The 19,641-nt window shown below is 45.1% G+C and overlaps 2 protein-coding genes and 1 non-coding gene across 7 annotated transcripts; 2 read left to right on the top strand and 1 right to left on the bottom strand.

The window, feature by feature from the left end:
- Positions 1-1,807: 1,807 nt before the first annotated feature.
- On the bottom strand, positions 1,808-8,449 carry LOC100383059 (uncharacterized). The gene is made up of 11 exons (NM_001361944.1): positions 8,146-8,449; positions 7,915-8,051; positions 5,445-5,536; positions 5,257-5,353; positions 5,077-5,157; positions 4,773-5,005; positions 4,121-4,315; positions 3,950-4,040; positions 2,872-2,994; positions 2,601-2,751; positions 1,808-2,214 (listed from the first exon to the last, which is right to left on the bottom strand). The coding sequence occupies exons 1-11, from the start codon at positions 8,366-8,368 to the stop codon at positions 2,012-2,014; spliced, it is 1,626 nt and encodes a 541-aa protein (NP_001348873.1). The 5' UTR covers positions 8,369-8,449; the 3' UTR covers positions 1,808-2,011.
- A 333-nt stretch (positions 8,450-8,782) lies between these two features.
- On the top strand, positions 8,783-18,504 carry LOC103637701 (protein trichome birefringence-like 10). 5 transcript variants are annotated; one of them, XM_035961178.1, is made up of 13 exons: positions 8,783-8,925; positions 9,017-9,069; positions 9,750-9,874; positions 9,976-10,071; positions 10,503-10,682; positions 10,758-10,823; positions 10,934-11,046; positions 11,127-11,237; positions 14,397-14,440; positions 14,519-17,103; positions 17,185-17,601; positions 17,706-17,859; positions 18,039-18,493. In XM_035961178.1, the coding sequence occupies exons 10-13, from the start codon at positions 16,664-16,666 to the stop codon at positions 18,153-18,155; spliced, it is 1,128 nt and encodes a 375-aa protein (XP_035817071.1). In that variant the 5' UTR covers positions 8,783-8,925; positions 9,017-9,069; positions 9,750-9,874; positions 9,976-10,071; positions 10,503-10,682; positions 10,758-10,823; positions 10,934-11,046; positions 11,127-11,237; positions 14,397-14,440; positions 14,519-16,663; the 3' UTR covers positions 18,156-18,493. The 5 variants fall into 5 exon arrangements, with proteins under 5 accessions (XP_035817071.1, XP_035817069.1, XP_035817067.1 ...); XM_035961176.1 differs by having other exon boundaries at positions 17,706-17,864; XM_035961174.1 differs by having other exon boundaries at positions 14,519-17,601; positions 17,706-17,864; positions 18,039-18,504.
- Positions 15,104-15,176, top strand: TRNAK-UUU (transfer RNA lysine (anticodon UUU)). The gene has a single exon. It is a non-coding gene; the product is annotated as a tRNA-Lys (tRNA).
- Positions 18,505-19,641: the final 1,137 nt, after the last annotated feature.

Raw genomic sequence — 19,641 nt, 5'->3', positions numbered from 1 at the left:
TTTCCCTCTGGGCTTGGCTCACGGCCTGTCCTACCCTAGGCTCACGCACACTGTGCCGGTCCTGAGTTTTTCTGAGGAATATATAAACCTTCAATTAGGCAGTACGTACACGTGGTAGAGAGGGTGTAGATAGTAGATCAACTCTTTTTATCGCGGAGAAAAAGGAACACTTCTAATCAGACAGACAGGAGTCGGAAAGGCGTCAATTGAAAGATCGCATGGGGTAGGAGGGGTGGGTGCATTTGATATTTTCACAAATTGTATATCATCATAAGGCGCTGCCAGAATTGGTTCTTTGTCAAGTACTAAATATTTTGCCGAGTGTTTTTTTCGACACTCGTCAAAGAAGCTCTTTGCGGAGTACCACACAAAAAACCTTTGGTAAAAGAAAACATTCGGCAAAGAGCTATTTGCCTAGTGTTTTTTTTTCAACACTAGGCAAAGACAATTTAAAAATTAAATTAATTTAAATGAAAAAATTTCAACTACAAATTTATATAACTCATCATGATGTATAATTTATATTTTAAACATTTCTTCATATGACAAAATAAAAATAAATTTGTTCATAAAACATATCTCTCTCGTAGTTTATGACATAAACTACTACGAGTCTCTCGTAGTTTATGACATAAACTACGAGAGATATATAAGATTTATGTATATTGTTAGAACCATCATGTGACATGAACAAATGACCAAACAATCAAAATAAACATTGTAAATCTTGAAAAGTTATAGATTTTTGTAGTTGACAACTTTTTTATTCGAAGTCATCTTTTCAACGAAAACTACGTCTGAATTTAAAAATTACGTCTTAAAAAAATAAAAAATAGGTAGTGGTATGAGAGTAGGTAGTGGTTGGAAGTCATCTTGTACTCTGAAAGATAACACGAGAATAACTCTCTAGAATACAAATAAGATATAAAAGACCTGTCGAAAAGTAAAGAAATATAGAACACGGTTTTTATATAAATGACCTTCCAAATGATAATTTAGAGCATAAAATTTTTAAATACTATTGAGATGATCTGATATAGCCACTTTCAACAGCCTCGAGAGACCTGCGCGTATTTACAACCATACTGTTCTCTGTGCCAAACATTGATTTTTTATAATGTAATCCTCAGCAACAAAGCATTTTTACTCCCTCCGTTCTTTTTATTCCTAACGTGAGTTAAAAAATGAAGTAGCATTATTTTTTATTTCTCGCGTTTTAGTAAAAAAAAAACTAACGAGAACGGGGTCCTATAATACTGGAGTCAGTCCGCCATGTAACTGCATTGGCTATATCAGTTCAGGTGACGTTCTCCCTTCGATTGATTGTATAGCAGCCGTAGTGTCGCGTTTGCAATCTGACCAGCGCTAGGCAGAACGAGACAGACTACTGTGAGAGACTAAGGGTGTGTTTGATTTGGATTTTAGCTTTGACTTTTGTCCCTTAAAAGCCAAAAGCCAACCAAAGGGTTAGACCTAGAAAGCAGCTTTTTCTAAAAGTCGACTTTCTCACATTGCAAAACTGAAAGCACCCTTAGACCTGCTTTTAATGGCTTTCGGATGGAACTGTGAAAACATATATCGAAGAACTTTTAACGACTATTAGTGCTTTCCACCAAACGGTTTTAGCTTTTTAACAGCTCACAGCCTACAGCAGCTTTTTCCACAGCTCACAGCCCACAACAACTTTTTTCACAGCCACAGCCCAACCAAACGGACCCTAATTGCAATCTGACTACGCTAGGCCAAACAGAAACGAGCTGCTCTACTCTGTGGATTCACCACCAATCGTCCACACAAACTGTAACGTACTCCAATTAACAAAGATATACTGATCCCTCGTCTTGGGTTGTGGCTAAACAAACTGATCGGTGCACTGCTCAAACAGGGAAAACTGAAGCCAACGTGCCACCTCTCGGAAGTGCATGGTTAAAGTACCACTCTGGACAGCCTGTGTTATATATCCCCCCCTCCCCACAAAAATAAATAAATAGAGCATCTTACCAAGCCGCTCTCAAACTTCGTCAGGTAGGTAGGAGATTGGGTCCCTATCCACTCTGTGCTTCTTTCGCTTGAGCTTTGGCAGTGCCATTATCCAGGAAGGCACTTCACAGCCTGAAGATACCAACACGTTGGCGATATTCCTCAAGAATGGCTTGTCCTCCTCTGTGAAGAACGTGATAGCCTCCCCGGACCTACCGGCTCTTCCGGATCGCCCTGTACAGAGGAAATACAGAAACATTTGTAAGTCATTCCAGTATCACAAGGTGCCCACACCAGCTGCACATATGCAAACTGAGGTCATGGACTGGCACCCAATACTATGTCACTGGAAAGTTACTAAAGGATCACTTAATTAGCGCAAGAAAAAGATGGGCACGTTTATATCTGATAAGTATTCAAAGAAAGGAACATAACAGGCACGATGATAAGCCACGTTTTAAAAGAAACTAATCTAAAAATTCCATTATATTTCTATATAATTTCATTCATAATCATGAATCAACATTGAGCCAATCAAATGTACATCAGAGCTCAGGCATCAACATTGTGAGTGTGCAGGCACAAGTGCCACGACAGTCAAATCCAAATGTCTTTCTTACCTATCCTGTGAATATAGGCAGCAGCCGACTCCGGAAAATCGTAGTTTATCACAGAGGCGACACCTTTGAAGTCCATTCCCCGGGCAATGACTTCCGTTGCTATCAGTACCCAGGTCTTTCCAGCTCTCAAATTGTCAACAGCATCTTGACGCTGCAGTAAAGGAAACATATGTTGACAACATGTAAACCTCATACACAAGTAGCGCAACTCTAACAAAACATGAAAGATGTCTCTGAAATATAGCAGTGACAATAATATGCAAAGCTATACCTGCTGCTCACTGAGATCTGCATGAATTACATCAACTCTAATGTCATCAAATGCCAGTTCTTTGTAAAGCTCTTTGGCCCTCTCTTTGCTTTGGACAAAAATCAATACTGGAGGATTGAGAGACTGCAGTTCAGAGAAAAATTTTTGATGAGCAATAAGTTAACATATCGTCATTAAAAAAAACCTTCATGTATAACAGTGAATGGCAGGCCTGAGACAGTGGTGAGAGCTGTCTCACTGAGTCACCAGATCGTGGGTACGAAGCAGCCTCTCCGCATTTGCGGGGGAGACTTGCCTCGGTTTATCACTTCCCTAGACCTCACTCAGGCCTTGTTCGGTTATTTCAATTCCATGTGGATTGAAGTGGATTCGGTGGGATTGAGATGTATTTTGACTTGCTATGGATTTAAACCGACTCGATCCCACCCAATCCACATGGTTTAATAGCAAAACGAACAAGCCCTCATATGGGAGCCTTCAGCTCTGTCTGCCCTAGTGCCCTTCATATATAACAGTGTTTTTCAAATATTAGGGTCTGCTTGGAATGCAGGAATGCCACAAGAATAGCACAGTTTCACAGGAATCAGTTCATTTCCATGTGAAAAAAAGCAGGAACAGGAAAATATTCCCACGTTCCAAACATGCTCTTATGTTCAAAAACATAGTTGCAGCAGCAGACTATTGGCATGTTTGGTTTGTTGCCTAACTTGCCACACTTTACCTAACATTTCTGCCTAAGGTTAGTTCTTCAATTCGGACGGCTAACCTTAGTCAAAGTGTGGCATAGTTAGCCACGAACCAAACGTGCCCTATGTCCATGTCTGACTTTGTTATCCTTATGTGTGCACTGTGCCACTATTAGTGCATAAATAGTAGTACATGGAACTGTAGAGGGCTAGCTCAGCGCTAGCAATGCAATTCGTGCAGCAACAGTATTTTATACTTCAAATAACTGCAATTCACATGTGAAATTCCATGCAGATACATTTGCATTCCTTTGTTTACCCATCATTTGGAACCCTGAAAGTGCATTGGATATTTGGAACACATACAAAACCCGAGAAGGATTAATACATACCTCTTGAAAGTTTTGGCGAAGAGTTAGCAACTTTCCCCTCTCAGTTCCAGCAAAAATCAACTTTTGCTTAATCAGTGAAGAGGCCGAATTCCTGATAAGTTGAACAGAAAGTGATGAAATAACAAAGAAAATAGACAAGATTTAGGTCCATATTTAGAGGAAGAAACTCACTTTCTGCCGACAATGACTCGAATGGCATCATGCATTATAGTGCGTGCAAGAGTCTCAATTGAATCGGGCAAAGTGGCACTGAACAGAGACCGAATTATTGAAGGATTGGAACAGGCTTCTACAACTGAATCAACCACTTCAACAAATCCAAGCTCAAAAAGTTTATCAGATTCATCCAAGACAAGGTATTCCACACTGCAAAGGAGGTTCTGTTATTTTGGTTATGCTTTACAATGTGGAAAGAAACAATTCACTAGTTAGTCCTAAAATAACAAGAAAACACAGGTGAGTTGGAAAACAGATCAAGGGCAGCTTAACTGATCTTCCGAAATTATGATTCCCAAATTAATTAAATAAAAATAAAGAAATCAAAGACTTTGTACTATTTCTGACAAACAGAACTCTATTTGACAAACGAAGAATTGTAGTCTCCTACAAGTTATCATTTTTTATGAAATGCTACAAACTGCACGTGTGCAATAATCTGTTTTTTTTAATGTTAGAAAATGGTACACCATGTTTCAGCCATGATTCAAACAATTAAACATAAACGAAAATAACCTGCCAGAAGTGGTTATCAATACATCGCTTATGTGAAAACAATAGCAGTTGAAAATAAAACAAGAAAATATTCTAAGTTATGCTCACATACCTACTTAAATCAAGGTCTCTTTTCTTCACAGCATGGTCCAAACGAAGAGGGGTGGAAACAAGGATATCACAGTGCATATCTTTGAAATTCCCTGATTTGGACAGCTCTTTGGTCATCAATTTAATATAGTACTTCCTCCCCTTAACCAACTTCTTGCATTCTCTCACAGTTTGTGCAGCCAATTCCCTTGTTGGGCAAAGAATCACGGCTTTAACACCACCTTTTGATCCTGGCTATCAGAACAAAACCCATCGAGTCATATTGACCACTCTGGACACTATAGTGCAATACTATAAAGACATACCTTAATTTTCATAAGAAGTGGAAACAAGAAAGCCAATGTCTTGCCAGAACCAGTAGGTGCACACGCAAAGCATTCCCTACCCTGAAAGTAAGGAATGATAAAACACCTTAAGGGCTTAAAAGATTACGAGAGTTTCTCAGGCAACAGTATTAAATCCAAACAGAGTTCAAACTCACTCACCGAAAGAAGAATGGGCATGGCCTGCCTTTGAATTGGTGTAGGTTCTTGAAAACCAAGTTTTGACAAGTTTCCAACCAAATAAGAATCACAACCATACCTATTGCAAAAATGAAGTCAGCTTAACCACCTGAAATGGTTCCATTATAACCATAATCTGAAGCTGACCTATTATGGTAGAAAATCCTAACCTTGAAATCAATTCTTCAAAGCTCTCAAGTGGTGCTGGAGCATTTTGCCCGGCAATGTGGATATCAAACCTCTTACGAAGAACTGCAGCTCTCTGCAAAGGGAAAACCAAAATCAAACCCCAGTTATCTGCTATCCAGACAAAACAGTCAATTCAAGCAGGGTAATGAAGGGTGCCATTCCCCAAATTTCAGGACACTAAGACTTTTAACAATCAGATCTCCATGAGTGATTATCCAGGTCAACAAAAACTGAGCAATTGCTTACATAAATGGGATAAGAATGTCATATAGTGAGTAAATTGCAGTCCTGGTCCTCAAACTTGTCTCCCTGTGTCAATCCGGTCCATAAAATAATAAAGTATGTTACTTAAGGGCTCAATCACTATTCTGGTTTCTGTTACGTCCTAACGGATTGAAACAGACCCGATTGAACCACTTAGGTAGGTGTCTCCTCCTCTCCTCGTTTCCTCTTCACCGACATGTCCTCGACTCCACCATTCTAGATAGAGGTGCAGCCGCCGCGCTTCGCGGTCGTAGTGGGGCGGACACCGACACGGAGCGCACACTCCTCACGGCTTGAGGCACGACTGCTGTCCATGGTTGGGCAGTTCGACCCGCGGCTCCAGCGCACGCCGCTGCACCACGGCACGTTCCCAGCTGTGGAGGCCAGCACTCAACGGCCTGGTGGATGCCATCCAGAGCCTGCTGGTGGACGAGCTCCTGGCACGCCGCTGGCCTACGACGTCTCTGGCAGTGCAGTGCTTGAGATGATGCGGAAGCTGCCTCGGTACGTTTTACGGTGCTCATGAGTCATGAGTATGCTGCTCGATGTCCAGGATGAACCAGCATGGCATGCCACAGTGCAGAGGAGGAAGACGCTGGGGAGACGAGAAGCTATGTTTTCGCAAATGAGTGTCTGGACCGGCTGTCAATTGCTGTTGGTGGTAATATGATTGTCTATGCCAGCTGAGTTGTTCCCATCGTTTTTCTCCTCTGAATATTGGAAGAGACGCCATGCGGCACAAGTTACCATAGCTCAGATTGCAGAGGGCTCTGCTAAGGTGATGATTAAGAAAACGGAGCAGGTTGTTGGGATGGTGCTGAATTCTTTCCAGGACCCTCACCCACGGGTGAGGTGGGCAGCTTCCAACAGACCATGTTGTGCTACCTGCATTAGCTTCAGCAATGGATGATGTTTAGAACCCACGTACGTGTACAGGAAAGTGATGTCTAGAATCCACGTGTACACTGTACAGGCAATATCACGATTAACGAAGCCTGAACGGCATCAGCCTAGCTCTGGTTGTGGCATGATCCAGTCCCTAGTTGTCAAATCCACCGACGACAGCACACGCAGCTTGGCGTTCAGGTGGCTGCAGCTCGCTAGCAGCCTGGGACTCAACTCTGGTGACTTCGTCGGCCTGCTTCTGGCGCAGACAAGTCCTCTATATATGAAAATGTTAAATGGTGACCATCAAGCTTTTATGCCATCTAATTTTCCAAAACAAAATTCAAATGCATCGGGCTCCTCGTGCCGCTGCTCCTGTCTGAGGACTCAGCTCTCCAGCTCAACGTCGTCACTACGCTGCTCAACCTCTCCATCCTGGAGGCCAACAAGAAGCGCATCATGCACACGGAGAGCGCCGCAGACGCGCTCTGCCATGTCATGGGCTCGAGCGCCACGTGGCACGCCAAGGAGAACGCCGTGGCCACCGCCCTCAGCTTGGCAGCCGTCCACGCGTACCGCCACCGGCTCGGCCGCAACCCATGTGTTGTGCAGCTCGCGCGCACGGCCCCTCCAAAACTGAGGATGCGCTCATGCGCCCCTGTGCCTGTCAGCCGAGCGAGAGAACGCCACAAGGATCGTTGAGAATGGTGCCGCAGAGGCGGCGCTATCTGCGATCAGCGAGGTGGAGGTCGCCACGGCTGTGCTGGCGAAGTGCGGCAACGCAGAGCCAATCGTCAGGCTGGGCGGCGACGTGGCACAGCTAATACCGAGGTGTGGCACGGCACATAGTGGTCGCGGGAGGGCTCGGCGGCCGCACTGGTGCTCCTGTGCCGGCGTGCAGGAGCCACTGCGGCATCGCAGGTGAGGTGATGGCAGCCCATGGCAGGGAATGGGCCATCTGGAAGCTGCTGGGCACCAACATGGACCGCGCGCCGCAAGGCCGCATCGCTCAGCAGGGCATGGGGCCGGTGGGTGGCAGCCACAGCATCGGAGAAGTCGCCGGGTTTGAGGTGGCAGTGGCAGAGGAGCTCAAAGGGGCACATGACTCACGAGGGAGCGCACCGTCCCGTGTTTTGGCCCGATAGGACTTTAATAGGAACATAAACAGTGATTGAACCCTTAACTGGCATACTTCATTAGTTAATGGACCGGATTGATATATTGACTCAAGTTTAATGACCGGAATTGTATTTTACTCGTCATGTAGTACACAACACAAATGAGTTGCAAAATTTCAATTACCTCGAATTCCCTCTCAATCTCTTTCCGTCTCCTCACAGCCACCGAATCATCATCTTTCCTCATATCCACCTTCTCAGAACGCAGCTCCGCATTATTATCAGCCAATCCCTTGAACACGCTGAACCCCTCCACAAAATCTGCAGAGCACAGCACATGCGCCAGGATTGAGTAACCATTACCAACGCAATCACTAACCAAGCAGCAAGCCAACCAACCGGTAGCGAACCATACCCGACGAGGCGGCGGCCGCCGCATCCTGGGCTCTCTTCTTATTCTTCTTCGCCTTTGCCTTGCCGCTCTTGCGCTTCCGCTTCTTCTCCGGGGACGGTGCGGAGGGGGTGGCGGCGGATGGGAGAGCCGGGCCTTTACGAAACCGGGCGAAGTCGGCGGCGAAGCGCTTGCGGTCGAAGTGGGTCCCGGCGAATAGCGCCGACGAGAGCTTCGTGTTCTCCATGGCTCGCCGTCGCCGCCGCGGAGACCCCGCCTTTGCTCTAAAACCCTAGGCAACCCTGCTTCTCTCTGTAATTGTTGCGGGACCCCACCCAGACACGCAGTGAGAGAGCTAGTAGAGTTGGCATGGTGGCTTGTCCCCACGTCGCAGCGACTGAGCTCGCTCTCCCCTATTTCCTGTGGGGCCAATACAGCCTCGTGTCACTGGAGTAGCGGTGGCGAGTGCAGACCCCACTAGTCAGCGTACCTGACAGTGTGGATCCACTCTCCTCGATGACGCGGAATCCGTTTCAGCTTCTGGTAGGTATCCTGGTATCCAGTTCCTTTCTTTGCCCCTCCTCCGCTTTCTTCGGTTCTTCCTCTCCCCCACTCCCCACGCTGCCTGAGAGGCTGAGACTAGGAAGGGGAAGGAAAATAATAGTTTGGCGCGCAAATATCCGCCTCCATTCGTACGCCGCTATTCTCGTCTGCGATCCGCAGCGCGATGATGATCCCGTGGGGCGGCGTGGGGTGCTGTCTCAGCGCCGCTGCGCTGTATCTCCTCGGGAGGAGCAGCGGAAGGTACCGATCTCTCGCATGTTTTTTTTCTTTCTTTTTCGGTGCGAGTTCAGCTAGATTCATGCTGTTTTTATTATGGTCGTTTGGTGCCCAGTGATGCGGAGGTGCTGAGGTCGGTGGCGAGGGCGGGCAGCATGAAGGATTTAGGTCAGTTTGTGACGGGCTAGGGTTTTTGGTTAGTCTATTTTTTGGTTAGTTAATAATGTATTCAGCCTTTGCGAAAGTTCGTTGTTTGATTTCATCTATTATACTAAATGATAGTGAAAACGAAGTGTGTAATGTTAAAGAAAAAGGCAGGCAAAGCTTTTAGTAGTACTTTTTTATTCTACATTGAGCTGAGCTTAGATTAGTTCTCCTGATTCTTAGGTTAGCACCAGGGTGCTGTCGTATGGTTTTGTTCCCTGGTAGAGTTGTAGCAGATTCTTAGGTTAGCAGCACCAGAGTGCTGTCATGTGGATTTGTTCCCTGGTAGAATTGTAGCAGATTCTTAGGTTAGCAACACCAGAGTGCTGTCATGTGGTTGTGTTGGTTTTAGTGTGATGATCTCCAGGACCTCCTAATGGATACTAATCTATGCTCTCAGTAAAAGTGCAAACAGGATAAGTTTATCAAATATCAGCGGGGGTCATATTTGGCAATTAAAGCTTTTGTAGATTTTCTCAGTATATGACCAAGACAAAGAATTATAGTCTTGTGTTTTGGTTGCTTAATAAGTATATAAAAGAACTTAGTTTAGGTGTATATTTTGTGCAGAATTTATCGGTCATTTGATTGTTTAAGTGTATCAATGATATTATTTTTTCACATGTCTACACTGCCTCGAACAGCTGCTATCTTGGACACTGCAAGTAAGGTCCTACCACTTGTAGTTGCCATCTCTGGGAGAGTTGGTTCAGACACACCACTTATATGCCAACAAAGCGGCATGAGAGGTGTAATTGTTGAAGAAACGGTAACTACTGATTTCATTCTCTTTTTTTTTTGTTATTACGATGGGTAGTGTGCTGCAATTTGTATCTTATTTTTATTTCTGCTTGAACTTTCTTTTTGTAGGCAGAGCAACACTTCCTGAAGCACAATGATGCCGGATCCTGGATTCAAGATTCGGCAGTGATGCTTTCTGTTAGCAAAGAGGTTCCATGGTATCTGGTAAATAACTGCTGTAGCTATTACACTGTGATTTTCTTTGCTTTTTCAAATATAAGACTTTCAATTTAGCCTGGGCTCCAACTATCACTAATTTATGCAAATTTGGCTTTACAACTAAGTTTATGGTCTTCTCTTGGCAAGCTACGATTTCACTTGTGTGGATAAACTCAGCTTACAAGCTCCAAAGCCCCAGCCATGCTAGCTCTTGCTGGCCAGGCTTAAACCTTAAATTAGCCCCTAGCTTAGGTAGTGTTGATATTGTACATGATCTTGTCCCAAATGGATGATAATTCTAAGCATCAGATATGTCAATGTTTATTTAAATGTTTATCAAGTTACAGTTCATGATGAAAATGAATTTGGCTTCCAGATTTGCTATATGGACCCCTTCATGCAAAAAATGATATCATTTTTAATAATTTTATTTGCAGTTTACAACTGGGATGCTTCTCTAACCTTTAAACAATCACTAGGATGATGGAACTGGACGTGTTTATGTGGTCGGTGCTCGTTCTGCAGCTGGTTTAATTTTAACTGTTGCCAGTGAGGTTTTTGAGGAATCAGGGAGGACACTTGTACGTGGAACTCTAGATTATTTACAAGGGTTGAAGGTTTGTCTAATCGCATCTTCAACAGTGCTAATACTTATAGAAACACAATTAGTGACTAAACAATTATCTCTATAGATGCTGGGAGTAAAGCGAACTGAAAGGGTTCTTCCAACTGGAACCTCATTGACAGTTGTTGGTGAGGTATTATTTCTATTATCCATTGGTATGTGCTGTGTTGCATTAGTTTTTCTTGGCATGTCTATATTTGTCTCTTCCTTTTGTTCTATATTATTATTATATCACATGAACAGGCCATTAAAGATGATGTTGGAACTATTCGAATTCAGCGACCGCACAAAGGACCCTTTTATGCATCATCAAAGAGCATTGATCAACTTATTGTGAATCTTGGGAAATGGGCCAAGTAGGAAAATTTGTTAGAACATATTTTTGGTTGTTACTTCTTAGTTAGGGCATCTTATGCTAGTATCATGTTTGTGGCAGGTTATACCGAATTGCTTCCATGGGTTTTGCAACATTTGGTGTCTTCCTTCTTGCAAAGCGTGCACTACAGCATTTTCTAGAAAGAAGACGGCGGCATGAACTGCAAAAAAGGTGCCTAACTCCTTACATCACTTCCTTTTAGAACATTCTAATGAAATGTAGTAACATTCTTTAATAGGGTGTTTGTTTTGAGGGATGGGTAATGGGTTAGTCCATCTTCTCACTCATCCTTTTTTGTTTGGTTTTTGGAATGGATTGGGTTGATGCACCATCGTTTTATTCAGTGTTATGAAGGCCTCGCTTAAGCGCCAAAGCGTTGTGTGCTTGACACCTCAGCAGATGCCTCGCCTTAGATTTGTATGGCGTCCGCCTTATGGATGAGTTGTCTTTGGTGTCAGATTCATTCCAAATCGCTCATGGTGTGTGCCATATGGTGTAGCCTCTGTTCTGGGCGGAGAAACGGCATGAAGGAAACCGAGAGAGAGCAGGTGCGTAGGGAAACAAGTGTCTAGGAGAGGCAGAGCGCAAAACGAGTGTGTGGGAGAAACAAACCAACCAGTGAGGAGCTGCCTGTGAGCTCACCTGCCATCGCCTCTGCCATTGAGCTGGAGCATCCCACCCAATCTGATCCTCCACCCCCCCCCCCCGAAGAGCCATTTTTTTGAACAAATGCATGAGAGTTGTGTGTCATTTCATTAAGGAGAAAATTACAATAGGGGAGACAAGACTTGTCAGTCCCCATAACAGTCCAAGGTTAAGGTAACATCGCGCCACACACACAAGTAAGAAAAACGACATATTTTTTCTACGTGCCTTTCTCCTCTTCTCTTCACCTTTTGCAGTGTGCGCCTCTTTTCTTTATTTTTTGGAGGCTGCACCTTCCCTACGTACTCTTTATATGTCAACTCCACTGCTATTGCTTTAAGTATTGTGGCTACTGGCTAGATGCTAATTTGTTAGAATTGACAACATCAAGAGTCAATATCAAAGTATGCCATGCTTTTATACTACTGTAGGATTGTCGTAAGGCATCACCTCGCCTCACGCCTAAGTCGCATAAGCCGGTAGTCAGTCGACACACCTCGCTTTATTGCTTTGATAACCATGACCTCATACCTCACAAGCTAATAATTAATTCTAGTATGAGGAATGGGGTCATTCCACCAAATTTGTGGAATGGACCAAACACCACATCATCGAGAATGGTTTGATTCCTCAAACCAGTGTTTAGGTTTTTAAAGAGGTTTATCTTTCATTTTTGGCCATGGATGGAATATAAGTGATTTGCGCTATTAAGATTTATTATGCAAGCACTTTGTAATCATTTTATGCCTTTCTATTTAATAAACCCCACATGTGCAACTTGTAAATAGCTTAAAACTTTTGTAGATGTCACATGAAATTGGAAAAGAATATACAAAAGGGTGATGGGACATTGGGTGAATACATTGTATGTTCTTAAGCCTAGACAAATTAGGTGTCTTGCCTCTTGCAAGTCATGTCGTAACTTCCCCTATCCACAATCCAAGTATAATCCAAAGGCTGCTGGCGATGTGATCCTAGGAGTTTGTCGCGTCATCATCCTCCAACTCACAACACCATGTGCACCACATTGGACTGGAAATCGCAGATCTGTCACATTGTCATCTTGCAACCCACAATGCACTATGCACTGCATCAGACTAGAAGAACTAGAGGTCCTTGCGCCACCCCGGAGGAGAGTGAGAATGCCATGAATGAGAAGCAAGTGAGCCACTGCCAGTACGTCAGGTCATCACCGAGGAAAGGAGGAGTGCATCCACAAGGACGCCATCAGGCGAGGTTAAGATAAACTCACTCAAGCGGACTCGTGTCCATCCCTACGTGCACAAACTCAGATTAGATGGAGAAGGGTCAAGCCTCAACCGAGCAGTGGCGGAGCTTGATCAGAGTATCTGGATGGGCTAGTCTCTACAGTTGAGTAAATCATGCATGAACAGTAAAGACATTACTATTTAGTAAAGGGAAACAACTTGGGCAGGGGGGGCATGGCCTAGCTTGCCCTTAAACATGCTTTGCTCCTGCCACTGAGGATTTCCGTACCACACCAGAGGATGTGGAGGGCTGGGCAGATGCCTAGATTCTCGTGCCATTCTGAAGCAGGTTGGACATGGGTCGGGACACCGCAGAGTGGCGCCACCGTAGTACCTGCTGGACTGAACCTGACTATTAAGTTGCATGCACTAACCAGTTCAACTCAAAAGCTTAAACTGATAGGAGGAGGTGGACAATTCACTAATATTATATTCCAACACTCCCCCTCATGTTGAGCCTCTCTTCGGTCTCAGACGTGGAATAGGAGCGAGCAACAATTATTTTATTTAATTGCGCTAGCCAGGATTCGAACTCATGACCTCTGGCTTTGATACCATATTAAGTTGCATATCTTAATACTGACAAGGCCTTTGCTTCTCCAACACTGGGTGCTTCATGCCTACACGAACACCAATGGTTTGGCGAAGCATGAGGACTTGTTCCACATCCATGGTTGGGCCATTTTTTGGCCTAACGATGACCTCGATTGGCATTTGTGTCGAGCGTGTGTCAGTCGGCCGACAATTATGGCTCTGTGGGCGCTGAGGTAGTTTCCACGGTAGCGCAAGGACACAATGAGGGCGCTCGGCCATACCTGCGTCATGCGTGTTTGTATGCCCATTGCAATGTAGGGGCACTTAGTCGTCCACCAACTGACCATCAGAGGTGAATCCCCTTTGTGTGGCCACGACAGTAGAGATTATGACAGCGAAGTCTGTTGGCCCCAAATGTGGCGTCGTCTCCAGTGCAATGTTTTCAAGTGGTCTGTCGTGATTAATCGTCCAAGTCGGTCAGCCAGAACGACCAGCAAGTCGTCCGACTTGAAAACATTGCTTCCAGTGTTAGGGTCAATCAAGCAGGTAATAGAAGTGAGGAGCTCCACCTCATCCGGGGCATGCCGCCAGGTCTCTCTTTCTGCTGAAAATGCCAAGCTGGAAGGGGAAGAAGAGGACGATAGTCGAGCAGGAGCAAGCCGGTGGATGGGAAACGGGTGTTGGGGATGGAGGCTAAATCACATGCTGAATTACCAGATCTATGTTATCGAATCTGCATCTCTTAAGCCTGGGACTAATACCAGTGCTAAGAGATTCCATTTGCGTTTAGTGTTACTGTTACCCAGACTAACACTAATGCATGTGATTGCATATCAAGGCTTTAGTGAGCGCTGAAGATTCTGATACTATTTTACTCATATAGGGTTCTTAATGCAGCAGCACAAAGGCAAGCTAGAGAAGCTGAAGGTGATTTCCTTACATATTGATATGTTGTATTATTAGTAATTGTCATTTTTAAAATTTATGTTGTCTTATTTTTTTCAGGGAGCAAAGGTACATCAGACGCAGAGCCTAACAGTAAAAAAGATCAATTAGTGTTGGACATATGTGTCATATGCCTTGAGCAAGAGTACAATGCTGTTTTTGTGCCGTAAGTATTGTATCTTTTCCAGAACTTGAATGCTCTTTGTTGAGAATGAAGCAACTTGATTTTCTCTATTTTTCTATTTCCTTTTTCCCATAATTCCAAATATACTAGGCAACATTATGGTTTTCATATTTCCTGTTCACTAGTAGTTTCTTGATTTTTCTCTTAATGGCTTGCCTCATAACTTGATAGAACTTGAATACTGCTAAGGCCTTCTTTGGATGTTCAGTACTAAGGAACTATAATTCTAGAACCCATTGATCTGCAAAACCATGGTGTTGGCACCGATTTGGTCATTTTTGGACCCTTTACTCGGCGCCATAGCCAATGGCGCCGAGGTAACACAGCTCGGCGCCATAGGCTATGGCGCCGAGGTGCGTGTTACGCTGGCACAAACGGACATCGTGGCACCGACGTGGCACCGACATGGAACCGAGCTCGGCGCCATAGATCTTGGCGCCGAGCTCTATTATGTACACAAAACTTGTCTAGCTCAGTTGGTAGAGCTCAAGGCTTTTAACCTTGTGGTTGTGGGTTCAAGCCCCATGATAGGCATGTTTTCATACTTTTTTTTTTTGTCTTTGACACTGATTTTTTTGTTGTCCAGATTTTTCGTTTATGTCGCTGATTTGTCCGTCTAGATTTATTTCTTATCCAGATTTTTTGTTTTTGTGACTGATTTATTTATCCGTGCATATTTTTTTCGTTTATTAAGCTTAAGGAAACGTACTTACATTGGTTAGCGGCCACCGGTTTAGCTATGGTGCATCGTGGTTTTTTCGTTTATGCCGCTGATTTGTCCGTCCAAATTTATTTCTCATCTTGATTTGTTTTTGCTTTTGCGACTGATTTATTTATTACATTTTGTTTAATAGTACTGAATAATCCGTCTGGCCCTTGGTGCATTGTAAACCCCACATGCTTAAGCTTGATTCCGTCCTCTCGCTAATTACAAGTGATTTTAAACATTAAATAATATACTAAAAACAGAAGTACACCATTTAAAATGTTAAAAATATTTATATCATAAACAAATGATTGTGTTAATCTTACATTAGTAGTGATGTACAATGATAAATTTTAATTAATATTAAAAAGTATAATTTCGAATACATTAGATTATTGGAGTTTTAGAGTCCAAAATATAAATATACTTAATAAACAAAAAGATTATAATTAGAGTCCGGTATAAATAAACAGTGACTTGATGATTTTATAAAGTACTTTGTACTTCCATAGGGTGGGTTACTTATGTGCATGGTACTTGCGTCACGCAGTTTGAATAAACAAAAACAAAAACAAAAAAAATATCTAGATGAATAAATAAATCGGTCACAAAAACAAAAAAACTAGATGAAAAATAAATCTAGACGGACAAATCAGCGACATAAACGAAAAATATAGACAACAAAAAAACAAATTAGTGATAAAAAAATACGTCCACGATGGAGCTTGAACCCACAACCTCAAAGTTAAAAGTCTTGCACTCTACCGACTGAGCTAGACATACTTTGCTGTTACATATCCGAGCTCGGCGCCATAGATCTTGGCGCCGAGCTCGATACCACGTTGGCGCCACGTCGTTCAGGTTGGGCCAGCGTAGCACGCACCTCGGCGCCATAGCCTATGGCGCCGAGCTGTGTTACCTCGGCGCCATTGGCTATGGCGCCGAGTAAAGGGTCCAAAAATGACATTAAAATTTTCTAAGGTCCAAACGTGAATTTTTTTCTGAGGAAGGGCTAAAATATAAAAAATTCGGTGTGTTTGTCGCTCGGTAGCCAGAGCCGGCCTGGGCCTGGCCTCCGCTCTTTCTCTTCCGCATTGGCCAACAAGGCAAAGAGGGAACAAAACAACCGCCCTTGCAAGTGGGTCCATTACTCCATTCCATCACAATAGAACGGCAGCAACAAGGCCGCCACAGAGACGCAGACGCGATCGCCGCCGGCCGTCCCCGCCCAGTGCGCTCTCGCGCTACACGTGCCATGCCGCACGCAGCAATGAGTAGCCGCCGCCGCCGCCGCCGCGGCGCTTAGCAAGCGACGATGGAGATGGCGAGCGCGCGGAGGAGGGCGAAGCCGCCGCAGGCGGTCGGCGGAGGCGGAGACCAGCTCGCGCTGTGGGCCGCCTGCGTGCTGCTCTCCTCGCTCTCGCTGCTCGTCGCCGCCGCCTTCTCCACGGGCTTCGGCGGGGCCGCGAGGCTCACGCTCGAGGCCGGCCCGGACCGGGACCGGGAGGCCGCGGGTGCGCTCGTGACGAGGGCAACTGGCGCCGGCAGCGGGAGGTACTGCGACGAGGACGACGACCTGATCGACAGCATGTCCGTGGACGGGGAGTGGGTGCTGCTGCGCGGCGCCGCCGAGCGGCTCTACGGGCCCGGGCAGTGCCCGTTCGTCGACGAGGGGTTCCGGTGCAGGGAGAACGGCAGGCCGGACGGCGACTACGCCGAGTGGGCATGGCGGCCGAGGCGCTGCGCGCTGCCGAGGTTCCTAACTGCCAAGTGGTCGTGGTCAAGTCCCAAGCATATGCATGCATCATATATATTTGATGTGTGTATGCGTATCAGATTCGACGCGAGGAGGCTGCTGGAGATGCTCCGGAACCGGCGGCTGGTGTTCGTGGGCGACTCCATCGGGCGGAACCAGTGGGAGTCCATGCTGTGCATGCTGGCCTCGGCCGTCGCCGACGACAGGGACAAGCAGGCGAGCCCGGGCGGCGCCAGCATATACGAGGAGAACGGGAGCCCCATCACCAAGCGCAAGGGCTTCCTCTCCTTCCGGTTCCGCGACTACAACTGCACCGTGGAGCACTACCGGTCGCCGTACCTGGTCCGCCGCGGCCGCCCGCCGCGCCACTCGCCGAAGCGCGTCGCCACGGCGCTCCGGCTGGGCTCCATGGACGCCATGGCGCCCCGGTGGAAGGACGCGGACGTCCTGGTGTTCAACACGGGACACTGGTGGAACCACGAGAGGCTGCAGCAGTTGTAAGCACGCGCGCACTGTGTCACGCTCACGCTCTAATTAATTTGTTACATCTGTCTCTCCCGCACTGACCGACTGATTGTATGTGTGGTGGAACGTAACGAAGAGGATGCTACTTCCAGGACGGCAAGACGTTGCGGCTCAACATGAGCGTGGAGGACGCCTACGAGAGGGCGCTGAACACGCTGCAGAAATGGGTCCAAAAGGAAGTGAACACAACAAAAACGCTGGTCGTCCTACGAACATACTCGCCGGCACATGTAAGGTACGTCCGGTACATTACATTACATTACACACTACACGTATGTGATCGACGAGCAGCAGCTTAATTGCATTGCTTTGCTTGCTTCGTGCTCGGACTTGCATTGACGTATAGTAGCTGCCGCGATAGCTGTAGCTGGTGCTGAACATACGAGTGTGCTTGCGTGCGTGCGTGCAGGGCGTCAAACGGTGGTGGAGGTGGGTGTGTCAGGGAGACGGCGCCGGAGCTGAACACGTCGAGGATCGCGCTGCACCGGTGGCCGGGCCTGCTCAACCCGAGCCCGGCTTTAATTGAAGCGGCGAAGAAGCGGCAGCTGGCGACGATGCACGTCCTGAACGTGACCCTGATGACGGCGCAGCGGCGGGACGGCCACCCGTCGGTGTACAACGTCCGCCTCCCGTCGCCGGCGGCGGCGCAGGAGCAGGTGACGACGAGGGCGGCCGACTGCAGCCACTGGTGCCTGCCAGGCGTGCCGGACGCGTGGAACGAGCTCCTCTACGCTTTGATTCTACATAGGACTAGGACTACGTCATTAGGAGGTTCAGACTGAGGTGTTTTTTATTGGTTATAATTTATTTATAGAGGAACTATATATATCTTCTAATAATAATGCTAATGATGTGTCCGGCCCAGTTTTTTTTCATTTCCCTCTGGGCTTGGCTCACGGCCTGTCCTACCCTAGGCTCACGCACACTGTGCCGGTCCTGAGTTTTTCTGAGGAATATATAAACCTTCAATTAGGCAGTACGTACACGTGGTAGAGAGGGTGTAGATAGTAGATCAACTCTTTTTATCGCGGAGAAAAAGGAACACTTCTAATCAGACAGACAGGAGTCGGAAAGGCGTCAATTGAAAGATCGCATGGGGTAGGAGGGGTGGGTGCATTTGATATTTTCACAAATTGTATATCATCATAAGGCGCTGCCAGAATTGGTTCTTTGTCAAGTACTAAATATTTTGCCGAGTGTTTTTTTCGACACTCGTCAAAGAAGCTCTTTGCGGAGTACCACACAAAAAACCTTTGGTAAAAGAAAACATTCGGCAAAGAGCTATTTGCCTAGTGTTTTTTTTTCAACACTAGGCAAAGACAATTTAAAAATTAAATTAATTTAAATGAAAAAATTTCAACTACAAATTTATATAACTCATCATGATGTATAATTTATATTTTAAACATTTCTTCATATGACAAAATAAAAATAAATTTGTTCATAAAACATATCTCTCTCGTAGTTTATGACATAAACTACTACGAGTCTCTCGTAGTTTATGACATAAACTACGAGAGATATATAAGATTTATGTATATTGTTAGAACCATCATGTGACATGAACAAATGACCAAACAATCAAAATAAACATTGTAAATCTTGAAAAGTTATAGATTTTTGTAGTTGACAACTTTTTTATTCGAAGTCATCTTTTCAACGAAAACTACGTCTGAATTTAAAAATTACGTCTTAAAAAAATAAAAAATAGGTAGTGGTATGAGAGTAGGTAGTGGTTGGAAGTCATCTTGTACTCTGAAAGATAACACGAGAATAACTCTCTAGAATACAAATAAGATATAAAAGACCTGTCGAAAAGTAAAGAAATATAGAACACGGTTTTTATATAAATGACCTTCCAAATGATAATTTAGAGCATAAAATTTTTAAATACTATTGAGATGATCTGATATAGCCACTTTCAACAGCCTCGAGAGACCTGCGCGTATTTACAACCATACTGTTCTCTGTGCCAAACATTGATTTTTTATAATGTAATCCTCAGCAACAAA

The sequence above is a fragment of the Zea mays genome, chromosome 7 (assembly GCF_902167145.1).
Source record: "Zea mays cultivar B73 chromosome 7, Zm-B73-REFERENCE-NAM-5.0, whole genome shotgun sequence".
In the NCBI taxonomy this organism is placed as follows: Eukaryota; Viridiplantae; Streptophyta; class Magnoliopsida; order Poales; family Poaceae; genus Zea; species Zea mays.
This window is presented reverse-complemented; position numbering and strand designations above follow the sequence as displayed.

Bases quoted from the DNA above. Each gene is read 5' to 3' on its own strand.
- LOC100383059 (NM_001361944.1), bottom strand. From the start codon at position 8,368: ATGGAGAACACGAAGCTCTCGTCGGCGCTATTCGCCGGGACCCACTTC. The intron at 5,537-7,914 runs GTAATTGAAATT...TTCCCTTTGCAG, and splicing joins AGATTGAGAGGGAATTCGAG to AGAGCTGCAGTTCTTCGTAA. The intron at 5,006-5,076 runs GTATGTCTTTAT...TTGTTCTGATAG, and splicing joins CACTTCTTATGAAAATTAAG to CCAGGATCAAAAGGTGGTGT.
- LOC103637701 (XM_035961174.1), top strand. From the start codon at position 16,664: ATGGAGATGGCGAGCGCGCGGAGGAGGGCGAAGCCGCCGCAGGCGGTC. The intron at 17,602-17,705 runs GTAAGCACGCGC...AACGTAACGAAG, and splicing joins CACGAGAGGCTGCAGCAGTT to AGGATGCTACTTCCAGGACG. The intron at 17,865-18,038 runs GTACGTCCGGTA...GCGTGCGTGCAG, and splicing joins TACTCGCCGGCACATGTAAG to GGCGTCAAACGGTGGTGGAG.